The 12,266-nt window shown below is 41.0% G+C and overlaps 1 protein-coding gene across 2 annotated transcripts in view; it reads left to right on the forward strand.

The window, feature by feature from the left end:
- Window positions 1–855: 855 nt before the first annotated feature.
- sash1b (SAM and SH3 domain containing 1b) overlaps window positions 856–12,266 on the forward strand; it is a 48,885-nt gene continuing 37,474 nt past the window's right edge. The window contains exons 1-2 of one of the 2 annotated variants that reach the window (XM_027011192.2): window positions 856–1,077; window positions 1,320–1,928. In XM_027011192.2, the coding sequence (XP_026866993.2) occupies window positions 1,440–1,928 (489 nt within the window). In that variant the 5' untranslated portion in view covers window positions 856–1,077; window positions 1,320–1,439. Of the gene's footprint in view, window positions 1,929–12,266 lie in introns of both variants that reach the window. The other variant, XM_035532872.1, reaches the window with a different exon arrangement.

Genomic DNA, 12,266 nt, shown 5'->3' on the forward strand with positions numbered 1-12,266 from the left:
CACTAAGAACTCAGATGGTTACTTAAGTAGCCCAGCAGACACCGAATATTTAATATTTTTATTTCTGACTACTAAATATTACACAATTTCATGTAAAAAAAATAAAATAAAAAATATGGGTTTCAAATGAGGCATATCCCATTTCTGAAACTGGAAATGTTTGTGGAATCTGCACATGAAAATTGCTTGATAAGGCAAGTCACTACCCTTCACTCATTTCATGTAATTAGATTAATATTTTTATTATGATCCCATGTAAAGGATCCTATATAAATATTAGAAAATATCTCCAAATATCTGCTTTTCATCAGTATGTGTCTTGTTGCCTTTAAATCAGCATTTTAAATTAATTAAAACGTTTGTGTTGGAAATAGAGGCCTACTGACAGAAATCTGACTGCACTTTAAAAAAACAAACAAACAAACAAAACAAAAAACTCGGAACACTTTTCCAAACATTTTCAGTGTGCCATGTGAGGTGACACTTTAGCAGTTTTATCTGTTAATCTAATTAAATCTGTTAACCTAGTTGGACTTAAATTCTTAAAATGCGAGGACTTTAAAAGGTCAATTAATTTACTAGGTTTTTCCTTTTCTTCTTTTAAATAACAGGATAAACACGAATGTTATGGTGTTGAGGCAAACTTTTCCTGCACCACCTCGCGAAGCCTATATGGGGCGCTAAGGTGTGAGGTACAGGAGGCATATCTAGCGATAGGCTGGTTATCATCAAAAAGAGGGGAGGAGAGGGGGTACGACTTCAATTTAGTGACGCGCGAGGACGAGGTTCACGTAAGTGGTAGCCAATTTTACGGAGACAAGAGGATCCTGCTAGCTACTGTTTTCATCACTCACATGAGTGGCGCTGAGTATGGTTTGGACCGATTGAGGAATGTACTGAAAACGGCTGACTGACAAGTTTGTAGGTTAACTGACATTTTGGAACTACAGAACACTAGAACTGAGGATTTCGAAGATTTTGATGCACGAGAAGTTCTGTGGCGTGAAAGCCAATATGCACGTTTTTGTGTTAAATTCATACTTCTGGCACCAGTAATACCAAGGAGTATTTGACGAGGTCGGTGGTTATCTTGTACAATTAGGTCTTTTGCAACTTTGCACACAGTGCCAGCTCTGTACGAAATATTCCTAGTACTTGTCGAGTCTAAAGTTTAATGTACTGTTTTGCATTTACATTCTAGATTTAAGATGTAAATGAAGGATAGTTTTATAATTTATAAACTTTCTATGGTATGATTCGGAGGTGCAGTAAACACACACTTCCAGTTGTGTTTTGTAACAACACATTTTCTTCCAAAGATGAACATGTAGGGATTACGTTTCCTTGGTCAACCTGTCTATAACACGAAGGACGAAGATGAAGAGCGTGCATCCGAACCATCAGAACATATAAACGGACTTTTGCGACGTGTTGGAATAATGAGCAGCGGACCAACCATCGTCTACGAGTGGCTGAAACGGCTTCAGCTTTGCCAGTATGTTGAGGCGTTTGTTGATAATGGATACGATGATCTGGAGGTTTGCAAACAGATAGGTGACCCTGACCTAGATGCCATCGGCGTGTTCAGCCCGCGTCACAGGCAAAAGATCCTTCGTGCAGTGGAGAGGCTGAGGGAGGAAGATAGGAAAGTGGCTCCAGGACTTTATTTCACATTAGAACCCCTTCCAGGTGTTTCCAATATACACTCATCTCAAGTGAGCGACAGTAAACACAATGGCTCAAAGAAGCTGGTTGGTACTGCTTGGAATATTTCAGGTTTATCCCCAGGATTTGGACTGTCAAATAATTCATTTTTAGATTGCCCTACGGATCCAGTGACTTACCCTAAACTTAAACTAAAGATTCTGATACGGGATAAACTGGTTAAGGATGGAGTCGACCTGAGTAAACCCCCCTATTCATTTAAGGTGTGTATAACCTCACATTACAGTGTGCAAATTTGATGTGGTTACATGCAATACAAAGAGTCATAAATGTCAAGTAATATAGCCTCTGTTTAAATCTTACACATTTGCACACACACTCACTGTGTAGGGGTGTATTTTTATTGTGAAATTTGCTCAGATTGTGAAAAATTGATTCTCATAATCCTTGGTTGGCCAGATAGATCATAGTCTACCAAATTGGAGGAGACTGGAGCCCAGCCTTGTGTGTTTAGAGAGCTATATAATGCCATACATCAAATGCCATACAGTTATGGATGACTCTAATTCACAGGTTTTTGCACTTCTTTTTTTTTGGCTTGTCAGCATCATTTGATGCTCCATTCTTGTATGAAGCCTGTGGTCTACAAGACAAATGGTGTAGTCATAGGCTTAAAACACTAGACGGTGTAAATTGAACCCATTATTCATTAGTGGACTCTGGAGCTTTGGGAGCTTGCCTTCCCTTGTCAGTAATCGATAACCTAGAGGTCAAAGATGATAATCTTTTAAGCACATTTAGCCTGCTTCTGACGGAGGGATTTACACAATAATCACAATGAAGTTTGACATGTGATTTACAGCTGAGTGGGTTACAGTAAAGTGTGTGTGTGTGTGTGTGTGTGTGTGTGTATGGTAACTGGCCAATTTATCTCTGTAAAGAGGTGTTTAAAGTCTTATAAAAATGTTTTGGATTATTCTATGTTATGGGTCCAATGGAAGCTATGTATCAAAAATACCATCTATTAGTATGCTAGGAAAGTCACTTCATATAATCACTGCAATGAGACAACACGATCATGCTTGTCTCATAGCACCAAAGGACTCATTAACAATTTAGAAGGGAACCAAACTCATCACATTAGGGAGTGATTTAAATCTGCCATTTTAATTTAAAGCCATGATATCAACCTGTTACAGTCTGGACCTATCTGAGTGCTTATCATGCAACTCATCTGAGCTGTCAGTGTGCTCATTGAATGCCTTTGTTCCCGGGCTAAGCCAGGCCTCCAGAGGGTCTCTTATCAGCACGTTGATCAGAGTGCGATGGTCTCTGGCGACAGATGGCAAGGAATGGCTTCACTGAGGTTTGAAATCTGTCCATAGGGCCATTTAAAGTTCACACTGGATCCCAAAGTCACCCCAGACTACTTAGTCCTTGTGTTCATCACTGATTGCAGTTATTTTTGCAGAAGTGGTCCACCTGGCCTGTGTTTTATTCATTTTATTTGCTTAATTGACTTCATTCTATGTCTGCAGCTTTTGTGCCTGGAAAAAAACCCCTCTTTTAACTGTTATGTAGTACACAAAACATTAACAGAGACAGGTAATCGAAAAAGATTTTATTTGGAAGTACTTTACAATATTAAATTATTTGCTGTTTTAAAATATAGCCTGCTGAAAGGATTTAGTAGCTTATGCAAGTGAAAGAAAGATTTCTTCATCTGTTATATTTTCCTCCAGACAGGTCTTGGCATTGGGTACTTGACTCTAAATGCTGCTCCTCCTGTCATAAAAGTGTGAGGTCAGTGTAACCTGCAGTAAATCATGAATGGATGAAAGCATTCAAGCGCACCAAAAACCTAAGCTCTTCCAGCTACACATCATATTCTGCTCAAAGAGCTTTGCAGCCTTCGTGCCTTTTTTATCTAGTTCTTTAACCACTAGTAATGTAGATTGTGTGTGTAATTTATTTTATTTAATATAATGCATTTCAACTTGCATGTCTTTAATATCATTTTATGACATTGTTGGGAGATGGGTTTTTTTGGTGTTTCTTTGTTCCCTGGGTTCTGCTCTTTGTCAGCACATGCAGGCCTTACGCCACTGGGTCATCTGAAACTGAGGCACTAGTTGAAGGACAGACAGCATGGGAGTTTCAGTATTTAAAATGTGTTGGCTTTGTTGCTATGAGAGATGTAGAGTGATGGTTGAATTAAATCCTGTTTACCTCTGTGCACTGCTGGATTTTTCATGCATCTTTGAGCAATCATTTAGAGAATTCAAAGCTTCTGCAAAACTGCCCCTCTTTATTGTATATCTCCTAGAAAGTAGCTTTTGTTTTAATACTCTACTTTGTATGGCATACATCATCTCCACTCCATGAGTGACTTGTTCAGCACATGCATGAGGTCACTGTAAGGGATGTGCAAAATAAATTTTAATAATAGACATTTATACCTACAGTGGACAATTACTTTGTAATATTAAAGCACTTGTAAATTGCAGCTTAGCTTTTATTTGCCTAGGGATTCTAAATGTTCCTCTGTGCATTCTCACTATACCTAATGTATTTGTTGAATATATGAGCTGCATTTTTCATGTTTAGGGTGTTCAGTAAACAGTGGTTTTGCAGCCATCTGGACTGTAATTTTGGTGAACTGTAGTAGCATAGATGCTGTGCTGCGTCATTAGTGAGAGGGTGGGGAGACGTGGGTATGGGTGGGGTGGAGCAATGGAGGTTGTTCTAAGTTGCTGTTTTTGTTCTAGCTTTAGCACTCTAATTTGGAATCTAATTTTCATTCCCTTGTTGTGCAGGTGAATGTTTTTCTCTGTTTCTTAGACACTAGATGATTGATTTTAAACAATATTGAGAAAATCTAACTCATTATTGTATGAGGGGAGAAACAGTTGTCCCCTCAGTAGAGTGCCCCACACTTTTTTTTTTCTTTTTTTTTTTTCCCTCAGATTGCTTTGTAAAACAGGGCTACCTTATGCACCATCTACGCTGTGTAATGGTCATGAAAGATTCACACTCCATAAACTGCAGAGTGCAGGAAGTCACTGAGTGATTCACAGTAGACCCTTTATTTCATTTTTAGTTAACAGAGGCAGTTTGGTTTGAATTGAGATGAAACATTTAATTTCTGACTTTCTTAGTTTTCTGGACAGCAGTGATCACAGTACCATTTTAGAAAATTGCTCACACTGAGCATTTTAGGATCAAACCCATTAAACATTTTAACCTAATGTGCTGTGTTGCTATTAAATCTGAATTGATCTATTCTCATGTCAGTTTAAGCCAAAGAAAAGCCTAATGATGGAAAAAGACAAGTTTTATAATGGCTTAAAGAGAGTGTAAATGTTTCTTCCTCAACTGGGTCTGATCAGTGACCATCCAGCTGGGTCTGGGGTTTACAGAATGTTTTTTTCTTTTTTTTTCTTTTTTTTGTGGTCTGAACTTTGGCCAAAGATTAGTTAAACTTCCAATGAAAGTCCAATGAAACTGGCTCATGTCCAAAGCTGTACTTGCATTTCATGCCTTTTATCATTTGAAGATTCTCCAGGTCCAAAGTCTTTCCCCATAGAATTGTTATGTATTATATTCCAGAGCATTTTTCAGACCAAATAATGACACCATGCTTATTAGAATAATATAGTGGCATTGCTGCACATAAATGCCTCTGGTAGAGGATCCTTTGCAACTATCAACAAACCATCTAGGTGATTAATGTGAGTTTTGGTTCATTGATGATTGCATGGCATAATATAAACAAATGAACATGTATACATACACACACATTCTCAGTGGAAATTTCAGTAAGAAGTGGAGCCACAGGTCAGTATGCATGGCTGCTTCTATGGTCTTCATTTACTATATTCTGATATGGGGCTCTCCCTTTTCTAACAATGTTCTGGCATAATACTGTGCATCTTCACTTTTAATACAAACAAGTCAGCTTTGATTTCTCTGAATAATATTCCCATAGCTTTCAGCAACAGTGTAGAAAAACAGAAATGGTGCTGTAAAAAGGGGCAGATTCATGTACCATGAGGTGGATATGTTCACTTGTTTGTCTTTTATTACGTTAACTGGTACTTCAATACGTTCTGGAGCTTTAAAGCAGGAATAACTTAAGAGGAAAAAAGGAAAACATGTTGTCATTTGCATATCACAGGTAGTCACATGACGTGCCAGTACGTTCTTCTTCTCCCCCCCCTCCCCCAGCATGAAGAGTATAGCCTCGGCGTTGGGTAGCTGGCTGCAGGCAGCTCCCAGAGCACAATCTGTTTTCTTTTTGCCTGAACATATTTTATGCATAGCTGAAAACAGTTAAACACAGACAAACTGCACCATCTTTATTTTCATGGATGGAAAAGAAATGGTGGGGGGGGGGGGGGGTGCAGTTAAAAAAAAAAAACAACTCATCCCACAGCCACCCATGAGAAAGATGAAGACTCCTGTCGCCTATGGAACTAGCAAACTGAAACTTGAGTAAAAGCAACCATCCCATTTTAAAACTCAATAGCTATCCAGTGAAACTGACCTTTTCAGTTTAAAATGCATGCAAATTGTGACTTATCTATATTCCTTGCTTGTGGAAATATGCTGGACATGGTTTGTGTTCACTTTTGCACCCAGCTTTGAGCTGTACTATATTGAATATTTTTATATATATTTAAATATATATTAAATATATTATGTTATTGCTCTTTGCTTTTGGGTTTGTCATTATACCACAAAGTGAGAGTCATGGGATTGAATATATTATAATTTGTTTTGAACCATGACCACTTCTCAGAAATAGTGAGCCGAAACTGGAAGACTATCAATACCATCCTGTAGATGTATGGGAAAATTTCTGTAACTGGACAGCAATATATATTAGTTCAATGTACTGATTTTAATTTCTTGTTGGGCTATGTGTCATGTTTTAATTCTGTGTTTATTAGTCATTTTGTGTTTTTACTTCGACTTAGTATTCAAACTTCACTTAAGCACAAGATGTGTGTGTGTGTGTGTGTGTGTGTGTGTGGTGACATTCATGAGTCATCATAAAATAACTTAATAAAATAATTGTCTTTAAAAAAAACTGGTACACAATGAAAAGCTTTTTGAATAAAATCCTGGATTATGTCAAGCAGTTAACCAAACTCTAAATGACTACACATTGCATGTTTGAGCTCAGCGACATTGACATCTTGCCTAAAAACTTGATCTGCATATTATTGCATAAGATATTAGCATACCCCCGTGTAGTCAAAGTGATTGATCTATTCAGGGAATAAAAAATGATCTCTTTGTAGTCAGACTCTTTTGACAGTATACTAAAAGACCTTTTGTGGGTGTATAGCTTGGTAACTAAAAATATCAGTGGTTTTTGTATATATTTTGTTGTTTCTGCTTGTGTGTACAGATACAGAGGGTTTAATTCTTATTAATGCAAATGTTTATAGGGGCAAATACAGCTGTCTGGCAAACTGCTGTGGAGTTGGTGAGGATGAATTTAATCAGCTCTCAGTTACACTGTGATCTGTGTGCTCAGCCCAACTCCAAGTCAAGTTTGAAATAATCGCTCAAAATATTGTCTTTGTAATTGAAAACATCAATAAATGTTTGGATTAAAATGATCACAAGTATTTACAAAAAAATATTACAGATTCTATTTCTTGAAAAGCCTTTTAATAAATGTGGAGAGATGTAGCTTGTAAGCAGAAAGTGGGACTGTGGGGGAAAACAACATACATTCAGCCTGCACTTGAAAAGCCACTCTGTGTTGACCTTAGAAAAACGATCTTGTGTAAGCTGCTATTTGCCAAAGAAAATGCTTCTTCTATGTGAGTGGAGTCTTTGGCGGGGGAATATGCAGGAGGGGAAAACTGCTTATTATCCCCTTAGTGCTTAAGGGTCCCTGCATCATGACATGAGCACTGAATCTGGGCCCATGGTGGCCAGCACCAGGACACAGTCAGATCAGTCAGGGCAGGGTCATGTGTGGAATGATGGAGTCTGAAGCTATGCTCATGCCACACTCTCTCTGTGTGTGTGCGTGTCACAACATGTAAGTAAATGTTGAACTTTTTTGTTTGAGAAGCAGTACTGACTGGAGTGCATTGATGCCTTTGCACCTTTACACCGTTGAATTCACCAGAAGAGTTTACCCAAAAAAGGCAAGTTTAATATGTGAAATCAAGTTTTGTGGTATAGGGTTGGAACAAAAAACCCCGTAGGCAGGATTCCTTAGTTTAAGTTTCAGTGGTGTCGATGGTAGACTTGGTAGGTTAATGGTCTTAACTAGTAGAAGTTGATATACCCTTACTTTCTGTTTTGATTATCATCTAACTATGTTATGACTTCTGAAATGAGGTCTTTGGACAAAGTAGGAGGTAGGAAAGTGACATACTTGGATTACTTTGCTGTTTTCTAAAATCCTCTTCTACATCTTCATAGTTTTTTGTTTTTGTTTTTTAAATAAAAATCCTTTCTACTGAACACTGCCCTTCTAAGTGTACCACATTTCTGTTTTTTCAGTGTTCTAGTACTTGAAAAAACATGCAACTTAATGGTGAACGCACATTACAGAATGTATGATGGCACCATGAAATGTGCCATGCTCTCTCTCTCTTTCCTAAGTGTCAGGTTGGCCACTCCTTTTCCCCAACTGTTATGATATTTTTGGGCTTGGTGTTGAGCACATGGGACTGTACACATCCAACACACATGCTACCCTAGCCCAGTGCCTGTAATGCGCTTTTCCACCCAATTCACATGTAAATATTTCTTTGTTGCCTTGATGCAAGGCTCTCAAGGGAAGTGCATTGAACAAACCCCTCAGGTGACAGATTCCCGCCGCTGCTGGCAGAACAGGCCGTTCCTTTGTATGCACTGTACCGGCTGATTTAAGTGAAAACAATCAGATGTCCATCTAAGCTCCTCCTGAGACACCCAGACTGCTGTGTTCCTCCTATGCTACTTTGCAGAAAAGCTGTTGTGCGTGCTTTGTGGGTGCAGGAGCAAAGTTGAATAGGCTTTGCAGTCCCTCGTTCCCTCAGTGACGGCAGCCGCGTCTATCTTTGTCACGGATGGCTGTATAGAGCTTTACAGCTCTCCACATGCAGTTCCTGTTTGCTGTGGAGGTGCAGTGTAGAGAAGCTCTGCTCAAACACCTGCTTCTCTGAGCTAGACTGAAGCCATATCACCTCTGTGTCAAATGGCTTTATGGTGGCAGCTGCAGGTAATGATCAAGCTGCTCATTTCTGTTGCACCATGGTGATGGGCTTTTATTTGGAGGAAGTACTGCCGTCCAGATGTAGACATGGAGCCAGAGATCTCTTTAAAGGAGTCACCTTGGTGTGTGTGTGTGTGTGTGTGTGTGTGTGTGTGTGTGTGTGTGTGTGTGTGTGTGTGTGTGTGTGTGTGTGTGTGTGTGTGTGTGTGCGTGCGTGCGTGCGTGCGTGCGGGTGTGCGTGTGTGCGTGTGTGCGTGTGTGTGGGCGTGCGTGTGTGCGTGTGTGCGTGTGTGTGTGCGTGTGTGTGTGGGTGCGTGCGTGCGTGCGTGCGTGCGTGCGTGGGTGTGTGTGTGTGTGGGTGTGTGTGTGTGTGTGTGTGTGTGTGTGTGTGTGTGCATGCATGCTCTAACACTTCTACTCCCATCCGCAGCCACTTCTTTCACAGTGCGGCTGAGGTGTGAAGGAGAGAAAGTGTCCATTCGTCTTGTGCTCCTATGTCACCCTTCTGCCACCTCCGTCCCCTCAGGCTTGGCTCGGCCTGGGTTGTCTTAGTGAACTGCACCAAAGCACTGCACACGTGCTTTTTGGGGGGGGGGGGCTCACACATCTTTCCCATCTCATGTGCTCCTAAAATCGTGCTGGTTAGATCATGTAACCATGACAACCCAAATGCCTGGGGGCTGGGTATTATTTAGCCTGAGGGCTGGCAGAATGTGCTGCTGTGCTGGTGTGTACGCAATCACTATTGCTGAGCCCGAGTGGGGCTAGGATTGGGATTAACACACACCCAGATGATCGCAAAAGGGGACGTTCTTTATGTAGTCATTTCTACCAGGGTATCAGTACATGCAGATAAGAGGGGGACAGTTTTTAAACTCTTGGTCATCGTATCCTTTGAGCAATCCAAGTAGTTTCCCAGCCAGAGGCTTAGGCGGGTAAATCAAGTGTGTGTGTCTGGCAGACGGGCTTGTCTCACACCTCCACAATGAAGGAGCCCTCAGTCAGCCACCTGCCTGCTCACCCCCACCTCCAACCAGCTCCCACACCTCTCGGTCACTCCCACTATTCTCACATCCTAATGCTGTCCTTCACTTCCTCTGTCACCAGAATATCCAGTTTTGTTGCTTGTCATTTCAAACCGGAGAGTGCCATGTTGCATTTTGCATGCACTTAAATTATAGAGACAAGCAAGCAACTGAACTCTACCGTTAAAAATGGCTTTTAATATTCATCTCAGAAGCATTTCATGAAAGATTAAAAGCACTACATGATCTGTATTTCAATAGTGGAAAGTTTAAATTATGTAGTGTATTTGAAAAGTGGTATAAATGAATGTCAAAGATGTTCATGTCCCAGGAAATGTATGAGAGGATCATGTCTTGCTGCAGGCTGGATGAATAGACCTATTTGTTTTGCATCTCATTTCCAGCGAATAAGCACAAGTAAGGGGCTGTTTAATGGTTTTGGGAGACATTTACACTGCTGGTTCATTTCGATGAAAAGGGCAGGAAGGCCTGGGGGGGCTTAGAGCTCAAATGAGGCACTGGATGACTACCCAGCACCCATCACTCTGGGGAGTACTTTGGGCATTGGGGCCTCTGAGCAGGGCCTCCTTCAGACTACTGAGGAAAGAAGCACCGCATAGGTTAGGCTTTGTTAACTACAGTGGTTTTGCTTTGTCAAACTGTCAAAAAAACCAAAAAACATTGTGATGGATTTTTAGAGATAGTCTGCCATAGTCAAAATTTATTATAGAGTTCTTTAGTATATTACCTGGACTTGTTTACCGTCAGGATTTATACAGTATTGCCTCATCTAATCATACTGAACTATTCAACATTTATACTGCTGCTCTAAGGTGAATCCATCTGTGTGTGTGTGTGTTTGTGTATATATATTATTCAGAGGGATTTAGGATATAGATGTGATGCTTGTGTATTTATGCACACAACACTGAACTAAATCTTCAGAAAGAGAAAAGGCACCTGAATAGACAGACATGATAAAAGGTGTTTTTTTTAAAAAAAAGCACAGTGTCCCAATATAGCCTAGCCTAAATGAACTGATCTGAAGGACTTTCAAAGGTAGCAAAAAAAAAACCATGTACTCTGTGCTCCAGTCCCAATGAGGTCTGCATTCTCCTTGTACTTGAAAACAAACCAAACTAAAGCGCGCTTTATCCTGTTGTGGTTGTCGAGCGGTTCCAGCTGCCCCAGCTGACCGCTTTACCCGTCCTCCCCAGACTCCTTGAAAACCCAGGACCTCTTGCAGCCTTTCTGCTCCACAACAATACAAGAGCAGCTACTGTTGTCCAGGCGTGATGCCCTGAATTTCAATTGCCATCGAAGAATAGCAGAGCTTACCGTTACGTCACGGGCGCCTGCTGCTCGCAGGGCTCCTAATTGAGCTTGAAAGACTTGAAAAGGGGGAGGCGGCGCCTTATCAAGGGGCCGCCAGCACTGAAGAGAGCCCTAATTTGTGGTGCCTGGGGGCGAGAGCAGGTCATGCCTTGTGCAGTAAATATGCTACTGGAACGTGACCAAAGAAGAGGAAATACAGCTTTGTACCTGTGCGAGAGCATGAGTACGGGGGGCGTCCATCTGTGCATGTGTGTGCACACATGCAGATGCTCTGGGCTCTATGGTGTGTGATGTGGGTTAATGCGGTTCACTGTGTCAAGTGCCTGTTCTTACAGCTTCCCCAGCACCACACACACACACACACTCTCTCTCTCTCTCTCTCACACACGCATGCCAACGATGCCCTCGCCACCTGTCAGGCCTGGAACTGCTCAAAATGGCCCATTAGCTGCCCAGTCAACGTCTGTAGGTGACACAGAGTGTGGTCTGGCTTATGAGGCTTTTTGAGCCCTTCCATTCTACCCTGTTCTGCAGTACGGTTGTCGGGCAGAGCTGCTTTATTTGGGTGTTCAGCACAGAGTCGGCCCTTGGCGTAAGCATTATAGGCAAATGCTCGGGTCCTCGTCCTCCATCCAAAGGGCACCCCAACGGAAGGGAAAAAAAAATCTGTTTTTACTAATACTATTTATACTATTATTTCTAAATATTACAAAAAAAAAAACGCCCATAACGCCATAGTCTAACAATATAAGCCCTATTGATGATGTGTGTGCTGTGCGGTATCCCCCGGCATATCAAACCACACCCCCTCCTCACACTCTTGTTAGTCTTACATTCCTATGAGGGAGGGGCACTGTGGCAATGTGATTTAATCGTAAAGGTTAGCCAGCAACATAGCAGAAAATGGCAAAAAGACCGAGGTAATGTTATTATGATGAATGACCTGTTATCTGTTGTATTTTAATGGTTATCGTCAGATGCTAGGAGCAAAATCTACAATATATCTGGATAGT

Source organism: Electrophorus electricus, chromosome 13, assembly GCF_013358815.1.
Source record: "Electrophorus electricus isolate fEleEle1 chromosome 13, fEleEle1.pri, whole genome shotgun sequence".
Taxonomy (NCBI): Eukaryota; Metazoa; Chordata; class Actinopteri; order Gymnotiformes; family Gymnotidae; genus Electrophorus; species Electrophorus electricus.